The following is a 22,809-nucleotide window of genomic DNA, read 5'->3' as shown; positions in this document are numbered from 1 at the left end:
GGAGATAGAAGAATGTATTGCTACAAGAAGTATCAAAGATTGTAGTGCTCATGTTTTCTTTCAGGAGTTTTATGGTGTCAAGCCTTATATTTAACTCTTAGTTCATTTTGAGTTTATTCTTGTATATGGTATAAGAAGGTAGGCTAGTTTTATTTTTTGCATTTATTGGTCCAATTTTTCCAACACTATTTATTGAAGAGACTGTCTTTATCCCATTGCATGTTCTTGCCTCATTTGTCAAGTGTTAATTGATAATATAGTCATAGTTTTATTTCTAGGCTCTATTCTGTTTCATTGATCTACATGCCCATTCATATGCCAGTACCATGTTGTTTTGATAAGTATAGACTTGTAGTATAGTTTGATATCATGTAGGATGATATCTTCAGCCTTGTTCTACTTTATCAAGATTGGTGCAGCTATTCAGGGTTTTTTGAACCCTAGGTTCATTGCAGCATTATTTACAATAGCCAAGATATGGACAGAATGCAAATACCCATCAGTAGAAAATGGATAAAGAAGTTGTGGTGCATATGTACAATGGAATATTACTTGGCCATAAAAAATAAGAAAATCTTGTCACATGCAAAACCCTGGATAGACCTAGAGGGTATTATGATAAGTAAAACAAGTCAGTCAGAGAAAGACAAATACCTTATGATTTCACTTACATGTGGAATCTAAAGAACAATATAAATGAACAAACAAAATAGAAACAGAGTCATAGAAACAGAGAACAGATGGATGGTAGCCAAGGGTGGAAGGCACTGGGTGCAAAAGGTAAAGGGTACTGAGAAGCACAAAGTCGTAGTTATAAAACAGTCATAAGATATAAAGTGCAGCATAGAGAATATAGTCAATGATATTGTGATAACTGTGTGTGGTGCTGGGTGGGTACTGGGAATGTTGGGGGGGTATTTTGTAAAGTATATGAGTGTCTAACCACTATACTGTATACCTGAAATCAATACAAAATAATATTGAATGTAAACTGTAATCAAAAGTAAAATTTAAAAAATGAACTTTTAGTAGTGGGAAGGGATTAGAGTTGTTCAGTGGTAAAGGGGGTGATTTAGGAATTAAGACCATAAAGGTTATTTGGGGAGTCTTTTTCTGAGTTACATGCAATGTCCTCCTTGTCACCCATATATCAAAAAATATAAATGTCGATGCACTATTTTTATTTTTTATTTTTTAAAAATATATTTTATTGATTATGCTATTACAATTGTTCCATTACTCCCCCTTCATTCCCCTCCACCCTGCACACCCTCTCCTACCCACATTCCCCCCCTTTAGTTCATGTCCATGTGTCATAAGTTCTTTAGCTTCTACATTTCCCATATTACTCTTGCCCTCCCCTGTCTACTTCCTACCTATCATCTATGCTACTTATTCTCCATACTTCTTCCCCCTCTCTCCTCCTCCCACTGCCCTGTTGCTAACCCTCCATGTGATCTCCATTTCTGTGGTTCTGTTCCTGTTCTAGTTGTTTGCTTAGTTTCTTTTGGTTTTGCTTTAGGTGTGGTTGTTAATAATTGTGAGTTTGCTATCCTTTTACTATACATGGTTTTTTAAAATCTTCTTTTCTTAGATAAGTCTCTTTAACATTTCATAAAATAAGGGCTTGGTGATGATGAACTCCTTTAACTTGACCTTATCTGAGAAGTACTTTATCTGCTTTTCCATTCTAAATGAAAGCTTTGCTGGCTAGAGCAATCTTGGATGGAAGTCCTTGACTTTCATGACTTGGAATACTTCTTTCTAGCCCCTTCTTGCCTATAAGGTCTCTTTTGAGAAATCAGCTGACAGTCTGATGGGAACTCCTTTGGAGGTTATTGTCTCCTTATCTCTTGCTGCTTCTAGGATTCTCTCCTTCATTTTTACCTTGGCTAATGTAATTATGATGTGCCTTGGTGTGTTCCTCCTTGGGTCCAACTTCTTTGGGACTCTCTGAGCTTCCTGGACTTCTTGGAAATCTACTTCCTTTGCCAGGTTGGGGAAGTTCTCCTTTATTATTTGTTCAGATAAGTTTTCCACTTGTTGCTCTCCTCTTCTCCTTCTGGTACCCCTATAATTCAGATGTTGGAATGTTTAAAGATGTACCAGAGGTTCCTAAGCCTCTCCTCGTTTTTTTGAATTCTTATTTCTTCATTCTTTTCTGTGTGGTTGTTTCTTTCTTCCTTCTGGTCTACTTCATTGATTTTAGTCCCAGTTTTCTTCCCATCACTATTGGTTCCCTGTGCATTTTTCTTCATTTCACTTATTGTAGCCTTCATTTTTTCATCTAATTTGTGACCAAAGTCAACCAGCTCTGTGAGCATCCTGATCACCAGTGTTTTGAATTGTGCATCTGATAGGTTGGCTACCTCTCAGTTGCTTAAAAGTACTGGTTGTAGGGCTTTCATTTGTTCTTCTGTTTGAACCATCTTTTTTTTTTTTTGTCACACCTGTTACACATGGGGGCGGAGCCTTAGGTGTTCACCAGGGCGGGGCACCCGGGTAGCTGGGTTGTGATGCTGTATGTGGGGGCAGGGTCTGAGAGGGAACAGTGATGCTTGCTCTGCTTTCCATCAGATTTCAATCCCTTCCGCTGTTTCCCCCAAACAAACTGGGCCTTTCTGGTGCTAATTCCTGTGTGGGTGGGCTTGTGCACCCCATGGGTCTTTCCAACGACCTGTCCTGTGAGGCTGGGTGTCTCTCCCTGCACCTCAACCGCCCCTCCCCCCCCAGGTGTTTTTAATCAGTGCCCTGAGGCTCTATTTCCCGGGCACTGGGACCCTGGGACTGCCTGGTCAGCCAGCTGCCTTGTGTGCAGTGCCTTGCTTCACAATCGCCACTTTGCTGCGTCTGCTTGTTGCCACTCCTCGGCTGGGGTCTGCCAGCTTCTGCTTGCATGCCCAGGGTCCGCCTGTTGCAGTTATGCCAGTCCCAATGCTCTTGGTTCCAAGACCTTTCTCCGCCCAGCGGCTTGACTCTGCTCCTCCTACCGGTCTGAAGTGTCTATTTTAACTCCTTGGTTGTCCGACTTCCATACAGTTCAATTTTCTGTCAGTTCTGCTTGTTATTCTGTTTCTAAATTCTTGTTGTCCCTATCTTGGTTGTACAAGGAGGCACAGTGTCTACCTACGCCTCCATCTTGGCCGGGAGTCTATTTTTAAAGACACGTAAAACTTGCCTGCCTGGCTGGGTGACTCAGGTGGTTGTCATGTCCTCCCATACACCCAAAGTTTGCAGGTTTGGTACCAGTTGGGGCACTTACCTAGGCTGCAGGTTCAATCCCAGGTTGAGGTGTGTCTGGGAGGCAACCGATCCATGTTTCTCTCTTTCTCTGAAATCAATAAACACAACCTCAAATGAGGATTGATGAAAAAAAGTGTTTAAAGTTCAACAACAAGTAAAACTTTTAAAACTCAAAACATGAAGACAAAGAGACAAACAAATAAGTGTTAACACCCCAGATGTTTAACACATTTCTGGATTATGTACAGGCTCCAGCAGTTCCTGTGACCTAGCCGGTACCCTTGATTCCAGTTTGGTAAGTACAGAATTATTAAAAGGTTGCAATTCTAATTATTCTTCTGATACTTTTGCAAGACTAACACATTTGGGAGCTTCCTGAAATTAAAAGGAAACTGAAGTAAGGCCTGAGGCCAAATTGCTTAAAGAGGTTGTTGCTCATTTTCAAGATGCATATGTGATATTGTGATCTTTTTCAAAAACAAAAGAATATGGTTTGTTTAAAGTTTGAATTCTAGAATCCTAGGTTTTAACTGTTATTGTTGGTTACTCTGAAGGTGTTGCCACCGTGGAGCCCAACACATTAGCCTGAAAAACATTATTAAAATTAAGAAAATTGAGGCTAATTTCATGGTAAATAAAGCTGTCTGTGTACAGAGTAATTGTAATTATTTAATATTACTCCAAGATTCATTTGCTAAGCACTTTAGAAATTATCTGTCTTTTTAGCCCCTGGGCCTGGGGATGCAGGGTCACCACACCTGGGGCACAGGGGAGAGAGGTTCTGCATCCTCCCTGTGAGTCCTTTGGTGTTTCAATGAGGCTCGACTGCTAGGCATCACATGACTTTCAGATAAACATACTTTTCTACTGATCCTCACATGTTAACTATTTTCAGGTATTTTCCTATGTGGTCCAGGCTGTAACAAAATCAACAATAACAGTGTTGTAAATCACAGTGATTTTTTAATTTTTTTCTGTACTTTCCAATTTTGTTTTAACCAGAAATATGGATTATGTGTATACCAAATAGATGAATAATAAAACCAGAGCAGTAAGCGGCGGACTGTTGAAATCAATCCAGTACTTTTGTTCCCCTTGAATACACTTAATTTACTTTTCATCATCAAAATATATTTCTGTGACAAGCTTTGTTCAGAACACATGTTTGAAAACATATCTTAATTCTGAGAGGTCAAATCTTGGTTTGATTTTCTTTTAAAGGGGTATTGCCAGTGCAAGCTTCATGTTGAAAGTCCTACCTGCAATATCTGTAAGCCATTATATTGGAATCTGGCCAAAGAAAACCCCACCGGATGTTCAGGTAAAGTTTCTTGTACATAATAATTTACTATGCTGGAGCTTCCTTGTAAGTTTCTCCATTCAGTGACTTAACCCACAAAAGAGCTATTTGTTTAATAAGTTCAGTTTGTCTGAAATTTTGTATAAATGTTTTGATGTTTTTCTCCCCCTTTGGCAGAACTTCTGTCATTTTCAAAGTTTTAGCAAGAGATTTATATCCTGTTTCCATATGCATTGTGGTCTTCAGGAAGGCAGCAGCTACTTGATAAATGGTTTTTATTGGCTTGTTTTTATAATCCACTCTTTCTAGTTTAATTTTATTTTCATCTTATGCATAGACCAAAGCCAGGATAGGAATCAAAAACATCAAACTGACAGTGGCTAAGGGAGAGAATATCCTTAAATACAGTAAATTTTCATGTAAACATATCAGCAATGACCTTGACATTAGAATCATTTAAGAATCCCATGGTGGTGCACTTTTGAGTGACTATGGTCGTAAACCAGCCATTACTCCTCATAGGTGCTAGTATTGCTCTGGCTGTTCTGCTTCAGCAGTGCAAACTACCTTCTGCGGAAGCATGCTAGGAAGTGACTGCCCGTGTAGTGTCGCAGGTGCGGCGTGTTCCCAGTGCTGGGAAACTGTCCTTTATGTGACCAAGGTCCAGGGATGCTCTCTTATCTTCACAGAATGCCAGTGCCATGTGGCGGGAACAGTGAGCGGAATCGGAGAGTGTGGGCAGGTAACATGAGCCACTTTTTCATAGGGTACCAGTAGCAATTGATTGTGGAGTTTCTGAGGGAGGGTCTTAATATTAATGCCTCTGTAATTGTACTATGTGTGGTCATCTTTTTGGATGTTTTTAGATCCTGGCTTCATTTTGCACAGTGAGCCAGTTTTAAATCTTGAAGCTTAGCAAACTCTGTAACCTTAATCCAATTTTGTCATCTGGCTCATTTTGCAGCGAGATGGTGACTGTCACTGCAAGTCCCATGTTGGTGGCGATTCCTGTGACACATGTGAAGACGGATATTTTGCTTTGGACAAGAGCAATTACTTTGGGTGTCAAGGTAAATACGTTGGTGGGTCCTGAGTGAAGCAAAAGTGCTGATGGACAAAGTTTGCCAGGATGACCTCTAGCGTGGATCCATTGTCTCCATACAGACCTTCTGAGGGGACCGGATTCAAACATTTTGTCCAGGACATTGGGCCGGACTTTCAGCTGACATGATTAGTGATTGCAAATGAAGTTGCTTCCACTTCTCTTCCGCCAGCACACTGTGGGTTTAATTATTAAGAAAAAATAATTGGGGTGGGGGAGTCATTGTAAATAACATCAATTCTTGGTTATTTTAAAGCTATATTTTGTATTATCAAATCAGCTTACACCAGATTTTTAGAGATTATACTGTTTTAAACAATAAAGCTATGGGAGCAGGTCTCCATAAAGCTGCTCATGTCTGTCCCAAGCCTCCTGTTAGCACACACTGTTTATAACAACACTGTTGCTAACTCCTTTTTAGCTCCTCGGCTACTGTCCCTAACTTTGGACAACCGTGTTGGAGCTGGCCTACAAGTCACCTCCAACTTGGTGGTGGGCTTTTGGGGAATCCTGCCATCTCATTTGGGGAGGTTCAAATGTATTTCAAACACCTGACAGATATAACACAGCAGGGGAAAGAAGGCCCAGCGACCGTGGGCTTACCGATTTCCACTCCTCCTGGAGGCAGGGGAAGCATCCAGCAGGGACATGCTTTGACGAGTAACCATGCTGTTTCCTGGCTTTCAGGGTGTCAGTGCGACATTGGTGGGGCAGTCTCCCCCATGTGCAGCAGGCCCTCCGGAGTGTGCCAGTGCCGAGAACACGTCGTGGGCACGGCATGCCAGCGGTGAGTCTGCGGGAGGTCTCTCCCCACACTGACTTGGTGCGAGACTCTCCCAGAGTCCTGTCTGTGCTGACCATGCTCGGGAGGAGAGACACGGTCCTGAGGACCAAGGGCAGTGGAACCTGTACTGTCATTTGAAATGTGGACACTTGTCAGTGAGTCCAATTAAAGCAGGAGGTAAGGTGGCCCAGAAAAACTGTTCCACTTTATAGGTCATGGAGCAGCTTCACTAGGAAGTTCCCACAGGTACAAAAAGTCAGGTGGGAGCAGCTAGAGTGGGACACACATGGTGGGGTCCCATGGCTGAGCCTGCATGTAGAAGTCAGAGCATGGAGGAGCCCAGCAGACGGTGGGCCCCTGCACCAAGGAGAGTCGTGTCCTGCTTCTCCCTTGGGACCCATGAGGGAGGGCCCGGAGAGGCCAGGCATGCTGCACGTGGCAGGGTGAGGGGTCAGAAAACCTCAGAAGTGGGAAAAGCCTTTCATCTCACACAGAAGCCAGTTAAAATGAACTGAAGGAGGAGGGGAGCGAAGTGGAGACTGAGCCCCAGAAGCACTATAGCAAGTAGGGCAGCGATTTATATACATATTTGAAATCATGCCCATCTGTAATTTTCCCTCAGGGGGGAAAAAACTAATTTTAATATTCTGACTTTTAATCAAACACTGGAAAAGCCATGAAATTCAATGACTTCAAAATCTCAAGCACCTTCAATATTTCTGCATTTTCAACACATAATAAATCTTTCAGGCAGTTAAGATAAATTGTGTGTGTTTAGTGTGGTGCCTGCCCTTTCCTTTCTTATTTCCAGCATTTGAATTCTGAAGTCAGAGCAGCCCAGCTGTGCTTTCTTCAGGCATTTCTTTTATGTTTTTCCAATTACAGTTTACATTCAGTATTATTTTGTATTGGTTTCAGGTGCACAGCATAGTGGTTAGACAATCATCTACATTACAGTGTTCCCCTGACACAGTTATTGCAACATCATTGACTGCATTACCTCTGCTGTACCTTTCCAAGTGGCAGTCACTGCTGGGTTGCATAATAAAAGCTATGAGAAGGAGGGTACATCTGGAGATTTGTTTTCCTGCAGACTAGCTGGCTCACGATGGTCCAGGGGAGCTTTGTAAATAGGTTCAGAAACATTTTCCACCCATGCTTTACCTCTTTCCAGCCTCATGTTTATAAAGCGAGCTTGTCTCCTGCTGAACCAGCTTAAGCTTTTTCTCCTTCCAGCTATGTAGATGACTGGCTAATTTTTGGGTCAAAATAATGCAAGTGAATGGGAATGACACTGTTCACCTTGAAGCAAACATACTGATGTTTTACGTTACAGCCTATACCTATATATAAAATTTAGAACATGCCCTTTGATTTAGTGGTAAATGATATCTGAAATAAAAGGGTAACAAACCAGCAACATAGACACCGTACCACCTTGCCTCTAGGTCGGTAAGTCTGTGTCCTTTTGTCCTAAGTGCCTCTCTAACGTTTATATTACCTGAGCATTTTTAGTTTTTCTTACAAGGTTAGGAAGCATTTACATTCATTTTTTTTCTAAATAGCTTTATGATAGAAAATGTAACATACAGGTTGTGGCAAAAGTAGGTCTACAGTTGTGAGTATGCAGAACATAGTTTATTCTTGTATTGTTAGTTATTAATTACTGTGTAATTTTCATTTGAACAAGTATAAGCCCACCCTGTATGTTCACTGTAAAATTTTTGCAAGTACCTGAAAGCAAACAGTCAAGGAACAATCTCCATTCCACCACCCAGAGAGGACCTCTTTTATTATCTTTGTCTATTTTTATAGTTTCTATGAATAAAAATTAGTATTATATTTTTTACATAATTTGTATTAAGTCATGTGATATGATGAACATTTTCCACTATAACTAATCTTCAAAGATATTACTGGTTACATGATATTTCATAATTAATTCTTTCATAATTATTTTACATTTTTGTACAAAACAACATTGACGTTGTTTCCAAGTTTTCACTACTATAAATATTCTTTTATGTTCCTTCTTTGACCACTGTATATAAAGTCATTCTTTAGATATATTCCTGGAAGTAGACTTACTAAGTCAAGGGGTGTAAACATTTTTCAGGATCTTTGTAAATTACCTCCAGAAAAATTGTAAGCATTCCTAATTCTACTTCCAATATGGGAGCAGGCCCTTTTATTTCCTTTTACTAAATGATCCTTATGGCTTTAAATCCACGAAGTGTGATTAGTTTGTGACTGAATTGCCAAAATGTGTCATTCAAGTAATTAGTTTGAATTTAAAAATGTCACACAAGTGTTGGAGTATTTTAGATCCTTCTCTGTGATTGCCATTATTGGGCTCTTGAAAGGAATCCATTTATAGGCATATAATTTAAGAGAAAACAAAGCCTAGAAAAGTCATTCCAATGATCAAAATTATATATAAATATAAGTGAATCTAATCTGTAAACTTAGCATATAAAATATTTTATGTTGTGTTCACTATTGTATCTGTAGTGCTTAGCAACACTTCCTGACACATAGACAGTGATGTTTGTGTAGTGAGTGAGCATGACTGTGTTAGTGAGTGAATGGATATAGAGTAAATTACCTAATTTGACTTTGCCAAGTTGTTGGCAATGGAGAGATGCCCGAGTTGAGAATGTTCTGAAGGATGCTGCCACCAGGGGTTGTGCTACCTCATTTTTCTGCCTGGAATGAGTAGGTGCGGCCTATGCTTTCTGTGAACATTCGCATAAGCGAAAGCAATAGTTTAGAGAAAAAGCTGTGGACCTCTGTCAATTCCCTTGTGTAATGCACTCTGTCAGTTTGGTGGGAGTTCTTTTAGCAGTAGCTACTGGGATTGAAGGATATTCAGATTATCAATGGACCCAACTTGCTGTACCTGTGTTTACTTTTTATTTATGAAAGACCTGAAAACAACTACTATTTCCCGGATTTGCATCACATGAAGTATGAGATTGAAGAGGGCACTACACCTAATGGGAGAGAGCTTCGATTCGGCTACGATGCCCTGGAGTTTCCTGAGTTTAGCTGGCGGGGATATGCCCAGATGACCTCTCTACAGGTTGGTGGACAGGAGGAAAGAGGCAGGGCAGTCTGTGCCCCTACCCACCGCGCTCTCAGTGGGCCTCCCCAAAGGGTGCATGTCCCCACAGTGAGTCCAGGATTATTCTTCTCCTGGGAAAAAAGTCTATAAATGGGGTTTGGGGTAAGGGTGGATTCTAACTGATAAACATACATATCACTTTCACAGTTTCTTGTTACTTTAATTTGGTTACCAAATAAGAAAATGAGGGGATTAAAAAAATGGTGCTTATCTCTGGATACTTTTACAAGAAATTTTCCAAACAAAATTAGGCCATATTTTAACACAAGGGACATTTTTTTCTTTAGGCCATTTGTGGAAAATAAAAATAAGTTGACTTAAATAATTCCAATAAAGCTTCTGTTGCTAATTTTTGGCCAATGATTTTAGTTTTTACTTTTTAAAACTCTGAATTACTATATCTAAATAGAAACTAAGAAAAATGAGGAGTTTTAGTCAGCGTTATTTAATTTTTCCTTCCTACATTTCTCCTTTCCTTCATTCTTCTCTGCTCTATGCATCTCTCTTGGCTTTGTATTGGAATAAGTAAGCAATTTACACTTTACTTTTAGAACTTAATATTTATCATGAAAAATGTCCATACAGTCATTGAAGTATTTTTGTTCTCAGAACGTCTCTTTGACGTGGGTCTCTGAAGCTGTTTCTCAGTGGAGAAATTCAGAACAAAAGAGGCAATCTCATGACCATGGCGACCCCATGTCCTTGCGGATCCAGAACCATCCTTGCTGTTTCTCACTTGCTCTTAGAGAAGCTGGGCCCATCAGCCCCCACTGATGCTAACTAACACTGCTCTTGCCTGGCCCAAACTCCCCATCTGGAGGATCCAAGCAGTCCTGAGGATCATAGGACCCCTCACTGTGTTCTCCTTCCCAGATACGGCAGTTCAGTTTCTTCAGTCGGTTCCCTGCTCTTACATCATTACTCAGAAAAAAAGCAGTGGATTCCACTGAGTCATAACAGGATGTGAATGACTAAGAACCTAATATGTACAGCACCTCCCCACAGGTGTCTAGATTTTGAAAGACTAGTTGGTTAACACTAAAGAGTGACTTTTTAGTGATGAATTCTCTAAGTAATTTTAGTTAGAGGACCTTGGTATTCCTCAAATCACTACTAACTTTACACTGTTCCCAATTCATTTTTGCATTTTTATTTTGTTACTTGGAACTACTATTTAATTATGAAATTAGCCAAACTGAGAGGGCCAGCTAGAGGTCCTCAGTGTGGTTCGTCTGCAGCTCCAGCTCCCAGGACAAGGGATGCTACCCATTCCGTCTTTTATGTCACAGATACCTTGTAACAGCATCTCCTGCATTTTAACCAAAGGAGCCAGGGGAGAAACCAAAAGAACCACTGACTGGGAAATTTCCAAGTTTCATGACCTTTCCTTGGACCGTAGAAAGCTGGATTTGAACACGTAGTCTGTAGTTCGGACTTACAATAATCTACTTTTTCCTTCAACATGATGGGCTCAGCAGCTCTTGCAGACCTTTGTGGATATACTAGGACTAGTGAACAACAGGGCCGCCTCCCACACAGCAGTCTAAGAAGCCCCTGTTCTTCTCGGAGGGGGATTGAGATAAATGTCATGTGACTTAGTGAGCATATTTAGGCACATTCAGATTTCTTCACTAATGTGTTTGGGATCTGTAACCTTTCCTTAGCCAATGATTTCTGTGACCACTTAGAATTTTTGTATGTGAAGTGGACCCTGGAGTGGTCTCTCTATGAGGGTGGTGGTGGTAAATTATATGTGTCCCTTTCTTCCTTCCACCTTTTTCTTTCTCCCAGCGGCTGGTGGTTGCCTCTGTCACTGTGGCTTTCCATCTAACTAGTCCATCTATGTTCTGCTCTGTCTGCCTGATTCCAAAAAGGTCAAAAGAGGATCTCAGTTGCTGAGGGAGTGCATTTTCACTGTAACTGTAATTGTAAGTGATTTTAATTTATTGTTAGGCCTGCTTGATTCCATCTTCCACAGAGCTGGTTCCCTGGTGCTTGTTGAGTGGGTGCGAATGTGTGTGTATTTGTCTGTGTGTACACTGTAAGCCCAGTGGTGAAACTTGAATAACGGCACTGTTGGGCCAGCATTTCTTTTAACTGGTTGTCTCTTCTGTACTTTACGGGTTTTGGTATTTTTCAGAATGAAGTAAGGATCACAATGAATGTGGGGAAGTCCAGTCTCTCTTCGTTTCGTGTTATTTTGAGATATGTTAACCCTGGGACTGAAGCGGTAGCTGGCCATCTAACTATTTACCCATCCTGGGCTAAGACAGGTTGGTAGATTTTCAAGTCTCTTTTTTCATTAAGAAATGATTAACTAGTGAAACATTTTCTCCAGTTTTCACAAAGTCACCTCTGGAGCAAACGTTACGCCAGGTTCGTGGTCTGATTAGAACAGGGCTCTAGGTGCCCTGTCCTGTGCGACCTTTTCGATTCCTAAACATTCTGCTTATTCACATTTTGCTCTTAAATATATCATTCACTCTCATTTTAAATCAGTATAATAACCTTGGCTGGACTCCATGGATTACATGTCACCACTGGGCAGAGCTCATCTATAACTCATTCGTGGTAAAGCGGGTGTCACCTTTGTGGTGGTGTTTGCAAGACTTGGGCTCCCTGGTCTAGATTCTCCCATTGTTTTGGGCACACCAAAGTTAGTTCAAGGAAATGTTTGGGGATAGGAATTTTAAGATGAAGCCCATGAGTGCTCCAGAGAGGAGCACACTGACCTCATTCAGGGCCGAGGGTGCCAAGGGTGCCGAGGGCTGAAGGGAAGGGCTGTCTGCGGGCAGACCTCACCACCGTCCCATCCGAGAGGAGGCCTGGCAGTCATGTCTGTGAGGGGTTAGGGCTTCTGCCTGTCCTGGGAGAAGATTCCAGGAAGCAGGAGGAATCCTACACAGTAACCAAATGGGCCAATGGAAATCTAATTCAGGGTAGAAGTCTCTGTATCTGTGTTTAGCATCCAAAGCAGATTCAGACTTGGGAGAAGAAATGACACTTCCAAATTGTGTCAGCCGAGCTCCTGAGGCTAGAGGTTGGTTCACTGGTAACCAACTGGGGGACCTAGCAGGCTTGCTTTATCATTTACAGAGGATTTGACAATCATTTCCCTGCATGATAAGAGCTTGTGAACTAAAGAGGGTTGAAGAGGAGACAGGGCTGAGAGGTGTGGTAGGTAAAGTGCCTAAGCACTCGGCTGGACTTAGTAGATAAGTCTCAGTTTCCAGATCCCAGACTCTTTTCAATAGACCCCACTGCTTCCGACATGGCAATTTCATCAGCAATTTTCCCTCTGTTAACTCGGACAGTTGGAATATATTTTGGTTCGTTTTCTCCTGGAACACCCTTCCTGAGCCCCCATGTCTGAGTCAGGAGCCCCAGGTATGTATTCCTGTGGTAACCTGTCCCTTCTGCCGATTACCACTGTCCACACTGTACCGTGTTCTTCTGTTTTCTGATCGGTAGCCCTTCACCTCCCCTGTCCCCTGTGGAGATGCAAAGTCAATGCTATGTTCACTGCCTTATCTCTGGAACCTAGTTCTAGGCCTGATACATAGTGGGCCTATGTTAGTAGAACAGGAGAGTGAATACAAGGGCTTGGAATAAGCATTTCTCCTGAAGAAAAAGTCTCACTGGACTCAGATACAACAGTTTTGTTTGTTTCTGAACCTTCTACAGAAGGTTTATTTGTTTTTTATTTTTAATTTATTGATTTTTAGAGAGAGGGGAAGGAAGAGAGAGAAAGAGAGACAGACAGAGAGAAACATTGACTTGTTGTTTCACTTATCTATGCATTCACTGGTTGATTATTGTGTGTACCCTGACTGGGGCTTGAACCCGCAACCTTGGTGTATCTGGATGATGCTCTAACCAACTAAGCTACCTGGCCAGGGCTGGTCCTTTATTTGTTTAATGCAGAAGAAAACATTTTGGATCCTTTTTTGAAAATTTTCAAAATGAATTCATGTTCTCCAATAGAAATTAAAAATTTTGAATTACATATAAACAAAATAATGTAAAATAAGGAAAAATAATGTAATATCAAATGTAATATATTGAATACTTAGAGACTACAGAAGTAAATACCACCCTACCCCCCTCCAATCAAGGAAACCATCTGTGATATTTGGTACATTTCCTACCAGGTGCTTTTCTCATGCCTGTTTTTTAAACTTACCTGAGATCATACTCGATCTCCAGTTTTTTATCCTGCTTCATAAACTTCCCCCACATCACTGAATAGCCCTGTATTATCCCACCTAACAGTTACACCTTAAGTGACTTTCTTTCCTCCATTGTTAGATACTGAGTGCGTTGCCACTTCTTTTTCTATTTACTGTCATGCAGTGGTGACAATCTTCACCTGTAAGTTTCTATCTACTTTTTAAAACACTTCCACAGGATAGATTTTAGGAGTGGAATCATTGGGCTGATTGGTAAGAAAGTTTTTAAGAGCTTTGAAATTGTTAAAATGGTTTTAAGAATAGTGGTAGCACTTCCCCTTCTACCTGAGTGTTGCCACACTGCTGGCTGCGTGCTCACCATGGCCTGTTGCCACTGAAGGACTCTCCTCCTCGATAGGCAAAAATTATACAAGGTCCCTATTTTCATTTTCATTCATTCAACTGCTTGTGATATTGAGTGTTTACTGTGTTTATCTATTTTATTTTTCCTTGTGAATTGTAATTATATTTCTTTTGACAATTAAAAAATGTGCCAAGAGCTTTTCTAAGAAGTTTATTTGTAGTAACATACTTAATCATTTAACAAATTAAAAAGTGATTTATAATCCCAGCATAGATAGCCACTGCTAATATCTTATCAACTTTTCTAGTCTATTTTGCACATATGCATTCATACAATTAAAAAATAAGTTCTGTACATATGATCAGTAAACTGCCCTATACTTTTTCAGATGTGAACTGAATGTTCAAAACTGATTATCTAAAATCATAACACTAAGTAATAGAAAAATGCCCTAAACAATTCTTTTTATTTCTGATAGGCATTGCTCAAAGCAAAAAGATTATCTTCCTGCCAAGTAAGGATCCAGCCTTTGTCACTGTCCCTGGAAATGGTTTTGCAGATTCATTTTCACTGGAACCAGGGACATGGATTGCTTGTATTAAGGCAGAAGGTGTCCTCCTGGTAAGTGATAGTTCTAAGTGGAGATTCTCCCCTCTGTCCCAGATGGTCCCATCTGCAGTGAGCCACAGTGCCTATAAGATATCAAAACCTATAGCTGGTTCCCTTTTAGACACAGGAACCTATGGTGACAGTTGCCCTCATGTGACATCATAACATAGGAACCAGCCTAGAATTGTCTTCTGTAGTCTTCCAGCCAGCTTCTCACAGACAGAAAACATACAAAATTATAACTCAAAATGACTTGACGTATCAAAATAAATGCAAAACCTTAATGAGCATATGCCCCAGCCTTTCAAAAGTTTCTTTGGGATTTTTCTTCACGAATCAGAAGGACATCTAAAAAAACTAGCCTCACTGAGAATTGTGCAGAACAAATCAGAGGAAGCCAGAGAAAAAACGATCCTAAAATCAGTGAAGTTCTTGCTGGTGAAAAGAGAAGAAAGAAACTGGAGGAGCCAGTGCTCCTTCATGACATTCTCGCCTGCCTTCTGCCTTAAGTGCAGGTGAGAGTCTCACCAAGCAGATGGCCATGGTCAAGGAAGTCTCCATCAAGTGAAGACCATGTCCTTGAACATCAATAGAATGGACAGAGAGCCATGCGGAGTCGAAAGGATGAAAACTGCTGAGATACTGCTCTTTGATGTCTGCTTTTGCTATAGTAGGGTCTTTACAAAATAAAGTCTTCGGCAGTACTTGGTTTCATGCACTAAGAGGGGAAAACATAAAATTTTCCCTTTGGGGGCAACCCCTTTGATTGGCAATGTTCATAAAGCTCCTGCAAGTCCCTTAACTGCCAGCCACCCCCAGTTGCTTTTCCCATACCTTGGGGGCACTGCTTATCCTTGTGGGTACTTTCCAAATCTGGGTTCCCACACAGATAACGTGAAGGTTTCTGCTGTCCATTCCGTTCTTGTTTGTTTTGCATCTTCTTGGTAGAAAGCTTTGTTGTTTTAAAAAAGTTTACAAATGTTTCACAGATGCTGGAAATGAGGAAAAGGAAACTTTCATTGAGGTCAATAATGGGTACACAAAGTTGGACTAATGGAAAGATGAAAATTACCATTAAAGTTAATATCTGGGCATGGAAGATTTGCATGACATTTAGTCAGTGTGATTGTGCAGTAATTCATATGTGTCCTTCCATATTATGATCCTGTTTTCTCTAAAAATGTTTTATTGAGGACCTATTATCAACCTTCACTGTTCTAGGATCTATGGAACTAAATAAAGAGGAGATATACTCCCAACCTAAGGAAAACTTACTAATAGAACAATAGCAATTATTGAAATAAAGCCCATTCAGATATAAAGACCGTTGAGCTGGACCACTATGCCCCCTGAATCACCATCTGCTACTTTCTCCTTCCCATACATTCCTCCTCTTCTCCATTTTAGACAAATTAAGGGCTCTGAGAGAGAAAAAGCTTCATGTCCTACGTACGAGTCTCTCCACAGTTGTGAAGATTCCCTCTCTCCTGCCCTCTGCAAACTGGTGGTGATATCAGGATTGCCACACAACTGTCAAACCATCCGCCGCTCGGAGATCTAGCTGTTCTCTGTCCTGGAGAGCCGCTGGCTGAATTTATGTTGTGGGCTTTGCTTGGCACTCTCAGTGGAACATGTTCTTCCTCTCATATCCAAAGACAGGCAGCAGGCCAGTTTTAGTCTATGATTCACCAGGATCACAAAACACAACCTTTCCCACCAAGCCCGGCGAGCGCTGCTCTGGTGTGGGAATGCAAAGCCACAGCACATGAAACGCCACTTGGTGTTTGGTAGTGAGGAAGGCACCAGTGTTTCAAAGGAACATGTTATCAGTGGACTCTGATCACCTTTGTTTATTTTTGAATTAAAAACAACCCAGAGGAGACAGTAAAATTTCCCCTGAGATTTGAAAATGAGCAGGTTCACCCCAAGGCACTCATCTCCCATGCTCACAGTACCTGTGTGAGTGGCTCTGGGTGTTCTGGGGCATCAGGGGCCAAACAAGCAGCTGATGTGGACAGTTTAACTGGTGAGCTTCACCTAGGTGTTAAATTAGCTAGCAGGTTTGACTATTTTATTTCTAAAATAGGGCTGCCATCAAAGTGAGTAATTGTCCTTCTGGCCTTTATTTCCTAGGACTACCTGGTGCTGCTCCCCAGAGACTACTATGAGGCCTCTGCGCTGCAGCTGCCCGTCAGAGAGCCATGTGCCCACACAGGACCTCCCCACGAGAAGTGAGTATGGGCAGCGAGTGTGTCATGGGGGTCCTCTGATTCAGGAGACTTTGGTACAAGGGTTTGCAATAGGTCTTAGGGTCACAGCTGCAGCAGGGTGCTTGGATGATTATTTAATTGTGATTTGTTTTCTCTGTAGCAGTCAACCAACTCTCACCAAGAACTACAAAGCACTTTGTACACAGTAGCTGGTGCTTAAGTGTGACTCCCACCCTCTAGCATGTGGAAATGCTGAGGCATGCCCAAGTAATACCCTCGAGGCCATGCTTCCAGTGAGGGGAGTAGCTCTGTTCCTTCCGTTCCTCATGTGGACAGAGACTTGCTCCTGATTCCTGTAGTGGGCACTCAGTAAGAGTGCGTTGGAAGAATGATGAATGAATGGACTGGATAAGGGTCATCGGGGATGCACTTTGATGCTCTATGTTTTGTTCTCAGTTGTAACTGTTGTGTTTTGTTGTTATTGAAGTTGCTTGCTCTACCAGCATTTGCCAGTGACCCGATTCCCCTGTGCCCTGGCTTGTGAGGCCAGACACTTCCTGCTTGATGGGGAGCCAAGACCCTTGGCAGTGAGGCAGCCCACCCCCGCACACCCAGTCATGGCGGACCTCAGCGGGAGAGAGGTGGGGCAGCCTTTTGTTTACTGTCAAAGCTATCACTACCTTCCGATCTGTGTCTGCTGAAAATCCTTGGCTTCGATTGCTTCTCATATTCAGGGGAACCTGGAAGGACTTCTCAGACATGTTAATTAAAGGTGTACAAAGTTCTCTGATTTGGGTTAGGGCTGGGTGGTATACCACACTGAGCTATGGTCATTTGTCTTGGAGCACTTCCTAAACATGGGCAACCACAGAATCCTTCCCTTTTGATTCCCTGGACTTGTAGGGGGGCATCCTGTCCTACCTGATTCAGGGCAGGATCTCTCTAAAAGGCCTCCAGAAACTACGGCTTACCCTACGGCTTTAGGCTTACCGTAAAAGGACACAGTGCTCCCTGACTGTTCAACCCCTTAGGCCAGGCAATTTGTAACAACTGAGTTCCTTGAGCTCAGCCCCTGGAAGTGCTGCACCCCAAGGCGCCTCCCTCGTAGCTCAGAGGACAGGTTACTGCAGGTCTCGGCATCCTTTTACTTCAGGAGCCTCACAACAACTTTAGACTATACTAATTTAAGATTTGAGTTAGAAGTACTGTTTATCAACAATAACAGTAAGAACACATAGTGCAACATTTCAAAATGAAGTCCTGAACAAAAACTTCATTGTATTTTCATTCCTTCCCACAGCATTCTCTGTTCTGTGTCTTTGAGGAAAATGTTCCTTCGGGGGCTTAAATCTGTGGAACGAAACTATATATGATATTAATTCTCCCTGAACATTTAGATGTGTACCTTTTTGAAAAGTACATTCCTAACATTTTCAAGGTAGCAGTTTTGGGATTTTAAGGATATTCTTAAGTTCCTTCCTCATTTTATTTTATTTTATTAGAATTTTTATTTTACAAAAATAGTTAATACTTATAAGTAAAGCAATATAGATATGCATGAAGAAATAATGAAATGATCCTCCACTCTATTCTAATATTAAATTAGTTCACTGTATCCTTCTCTACTTCATGCTGCATGTATACACATATGTGTATATCTACATACACACATACATGTGCACATACATTCATACATGTGTGCATGTGTTCTCCAGACAGCAGAAGGTATAGTCAGGAAGGGGTAACCCCCAGGAAGTGATGCTGATGATTCATGAGGAAGTGTCCTTGCCTCTGACTTAGCCCAGAGCCACAGCACTGAGCTGTTGTGTTTGTATGATGCATAAAACTAAGCCCTGAGCTGTCCAGTTTTATTGAGCAGTCCTTTTTACAGTTTGATCCAAATGCTTATAGACTCGTGCTGTCTAATGCAGTGGTCGCTAGCCCTGTGTGGCTATATACATTTGAGTCAATTAAATGTAAGTAAAGTTAAACATTCAGTTCCTTGGTTGCATTAGTCACATTTCAAGTGCTCGGTAATCATGTGTCTAATGGCCACCCATTGGACAGATTATAGAATATTTTTGCCATCACAGAAAATTCTATTGGATACACTAATTAATCATTGTGCTAAAATTCAGAGACCAATGGTGTTAGATGAGGTCTTAGAAATCATCTGATTCCCCTACCTCTGAAGGATTCCTTTTTATATATCCTTGTAAGCTATTAATTTAGCTCTGTTGAAATACTTAACATAGATGGAAGACTAGCCTATTCCATTTTTAAATAAACCACAGTTATTACAAAGTCCTTTTTCATATTAAGCCAAAATCTGGTTCATTATAATGTCTAACTTTGGGCTGTGATAAGCCACCTGGAACAATGTAGTCATCCTCCCTTCGTTTGGGTGGTTGAGACACCATAACTAGCTGGGAAACCTCCTTGGGCCTAAATTTCCTAGTATTCAAAATGCAGATAAGAGTAGTAGCTACCTTATAGGCACTTTTAAATAAGGTCGTCTCTGAGGGGCTCTTGTTGGGGCGCCCAGCCCACAGCGACTGCTCAGGAGTGGTTAGCCATATTGCTCTTCATGTGTTCTTGTTAGGATTGTGGGCTGAAAAGAAAAGCAACCCACCAAATCCAGCTCACATGAAGGGCTGTGAGGGTTTTTAGTTGGTTTTCCTTTCTTTTTGTGTGTGTGTGAAACAACTTTTTAATTTCCATTTTCTGTTTACAAAAAGACAAAGAGAGTAGGGAGTGGGGAGGCAGGAACAACACCCGATCAGCCCCAGAGTGTGGAGGAAGAGGCCACAGCCAACAAGACTGGGCCAGACCGTTCTTCCCTGCCATTTGCTGGCTTTCTAACGGACAGAGAGGACTGGGAGGGCTCCAAGGGCAGGCACCGAGTGGCTTCAGGTCTCCCAGAAACCTGTGAGGGGTAGAGCTCCCTGGTTCTGACAGAGGCCTCCCCTTCTCTCCGTGTACTTGTCTGGTCACCTGAGCTGCTACGAGTGGCCTCCTTTTCCTGCGGACAGCTGTCTCACACACTCATCAGGAAGGCTGCTCTGGTACCATTTCACGGTGACCTCCTAGTGCTGGCGTTCACTGCCACCTGCGTCTCCCTTCTTCATTTTCTTGGAGGAAGAGAACTGGATAGTTCCTCTTTGCGAGTCAGACCACACCTGTTGTACACCTCTGTCTCTTGTAAAGAAATACAGAAGTAGAATTTTTAATATTATAATCTGATCACTTCTGGTTTACAGTGTGACTTTAATCCATTTATGTTTGTGGTGACTGCTGGCATACTTGGCCTTATTTTTATCATCTTATTTTGTTTACTAGCTTTTCATTTCTTTTTTTTTTCAAAATTTTTTTTGGATTTCTGTTTGAGTGATACAGTTTACTCTGTCTCCCTAAGTGTTTGGTAAGTCAAGATTGTTTTCTGATCTTTTAGTGGTCACTTGTACCACTAAACATTTCTTCTTAAAGTACCATATTTTGCCGTGTATAATACACACCTACGTTTTTTAGCGCATTATACACAGAATTATTATACCCATTATTAGACATTAGTATGTATATATTATGTATATGTAATTATCATATTTATGTATAATGTATATCCTTATTTTTCCCTAAAAAATTGGCAAAAAGTGACATTATACATGGCAGAATACAGTATAAATTTTTCCAATGAAGCCTAAAGTTAATTAGCATTCTGTTTTCTTTTTGTACTTGACATGACTTTAAAATGCTTAGTTACCCATTGTAAACCCATGTCCAACTTTCTGTTGTTGTCTAGAAATTGTATTTTCACGCTTTCCTCCCAGACCTTCAGATAGAGCATAAATTTTACCTCAATTCAAATACATCACATATTCTCCCTTCCTTCCTCCTTCCTTTCCTTGCTTCCCTTTCTCTCCTCCATTTCTCCTTGGAGACAGCTCTCCTGGAGTCCTTCATCGCTCTTCTTTACTCTGGATGTAGTCTCTGGATGTAGCCTCTGGATGTAGCAAGGCACAGCCATTTCCTGAAGGGTCTCGCCACCACACCGCCATCCCAGACACTCTTTTCATCTCATTGTACCAGGTCCTCTCTTTCCTGAACCTTGGAGCTTTCTCTCTCTCTCTCTCAACTTGCTTTCTCATTTTGGTAGATACCCTTCAATGGTTTCCTGAGAAAATACACATAGGAGGTACATTTTTTTGGAGACCTCATATATCTGAAAATACTACTTCTCTATTCTACTCTCAATCTTGATTTTTTACTTTGGTCAGACATAAAATTCTAGATTAAAAATAATTTTTCTCCACAATTCAATGACATTTCCCCAATGACTTCTAGTGTCAAATGTTGCTGTTGACATACTACATTCTGATTTCCAATTCCATGGATGCCACCTGCTTTTTTTTTTTTAAGCTTTTGGGGTCATCTGTTTCTTATTTTCTGAAGTTTCACAAGGATGTGCCTCCATACAGGTGGTGCGTCAATCAGGGTGTGGGGCTCCCAACAGACAATTTTGGCCTGGAAACTTCTGTCCATCATTCTGGGAAATTTTCTTGAGTTATTTCTTTGATAATTTATTTCTTTATCTTTAATCCACCTTTCCAATTTATTTATCTTGTTTTATACTTTGGGAGACTTCTTTAATATTTTCTTTTACTCCCCCCTCACCCCACAGAGATACTTAGGTTTCAGCTCTTTCTGATGTACTTAATTAACATCATTTACTTTCTAGCTTGCAAAATTTTTTGTTGATTTCTCTGGTCTGTTCTTTTCCTCTTTCCTATTCCCTTTCTCCTTAAGGGCTTATGATTTTAAAAATTTGACTCTTACTTTTGTGGAGTTCTGAGAGGAAAGATTAATAAATATGTATGTTTGATTCATCATGTTTAACCAGAAAGTTCTAAGATGGGCTTTTCTTGAATATCTCCACTTGTCTTTATTTGTCTTTCTTATTCAATACACCATTATCTTTTATAAGGATCTTGGCAGTAGCCTCCTGGTTAGCTCACCCACATTAGTTCTTGCCCATTGTACCTACCAATCCATTCTCCACACTATGGGCAGCATGCTCGTTTTGATAGAAATATTGAGTCATCACTGACTCTCACACATACATTCTAATAACATCTTATTGCTCTTAGGATAGGGACAAGAAAATTTAATGGCCTATATATAAGGCTGCCACTCTTACCTCCTCATTTTATCAAACCTCCCCTTGCGCTCTGTTCCTCACCTCTGTGGCCTGCCTTCACTCTCTCGGACTGACCTCAGAAGCTGCCCTACAGCACTGCATGCTGTTGGGTAACCTCCCACTGTGGGCTGTTTCCCTTTGTCTGAATGCTCTTCTCTCCCCACGTGGCCTTGTCCTCCAGCACTCAGCTAAGTTACTGCTTCTTTAGGAAGTGTTCCCTCTCTCCTCATCTCTCTGACTAGCTCTTGCACCCCTCTTAGCACCTCTTCCAAGCATTTCTCATATGTGTAATATAACATTGTATTTACCCAGTTATATAATTATTTGATTAGAGTCTGTCTGAGGGCAGACACCCAGTCTGTCTTGTTTCCCTTTGTATACCATCACCCTGTGATAGGCTGGCACAGAACAAGTGTTTACCAAGCATATGTTGACCAAATCATTCTGAGTCCTCACTGTGACATCAGACATGCTAGATGTCTTTGCGTACGCAGCACATTTGATACGCCCACCTTTTATGCCTTTATCCTGAAACACTGATAACTAGGTAAGGGCAGTTCCGCACCATAAAATTGGAATGATTCCACCAGGTTGACACTGGTTTTCTTTAAGTTCCCTTTTTTAAAAAATAAATAACTGATAATAACCAGCAAACAGTAAAGTTTCTCTTTGCCATCTTTTATGTCTTTCCTCTGAGTTTCTCAAAACCC

The 22,809-nt window shown here is 41.2% G+C and overlaps 1 protein-coding gene across 1 annotated transcript in view; it reads left to right on the top strand.

Annotated features, from left to right (window-relative positions):
- LAMA3 (laminin subunit alpha 3) overlaps positions 1 to 22,809 on the top strand; it is a 249,647-nt gene that overhangs the window by 111,612 nt on the left and 115,226 nt on the right. Inside the window, exons 14-23 of the mRNA XM_028523555.2 lie at positions 3,492 to 3,538; positions 4,465 to 4,564; positions 5,233 to 5,285; positions 5,508 to 5,613; positions 6,333 to 6,432; positions 9,355 to 9,511; positions 11,694 to 11,826; positions 14,565 to 14,707; positions 16,829 to 16,926; positions 17,393 to 17,546. Of these exons, the coding sequence (XP_028379356.1) occupies positions 3,492 to 3,538; positions 4,465 to 4,564; positions 5,233 to 5,285; positions 5,508 to 5,613; positions 6,333 to 6,432; positions 9,355 to 9,511; positions 11,694 to 11,826; positions 14,565 to 14,707; positions 16,829 to 16,926; positions 17,393 to 17,546 (1,091 nt within the window). The remainder of the gene's footprint in view (positions 1 to 3,491; positions 3,539 to 4,464; positions 4,565 to 5,232; positions 5,286 to 5,507; positions 5,614 to 6,332; positions 6,433 to 9,354; positions 9,512 to 11,693; positions 11,827 to 14,564; positions 14,708 to 16,828; positions 16,927 to 17,392; positions 17,547 to 22,809) is intronic.

This window comes from Phyllostomus discolor, chromosome 9 (assembly GCF_004126475.2).
Source record: "Phyllostomus discolor isolate MPI-MPIP mPhyDis1 chromosome 9, mPhyDis1.pri.v3, whole genome shotgun sequence".
NCBI lineage: Eukaryota > Metazoa > Chordata > Mammalia > Chiroptera > Phyllostomidae > Phyllostomus > Phyllostomus discolor.
Note: the sequence above shows the minus strand (reverse complement) of the source record. Positions and strands in the feature narration are given on the sequence as shown.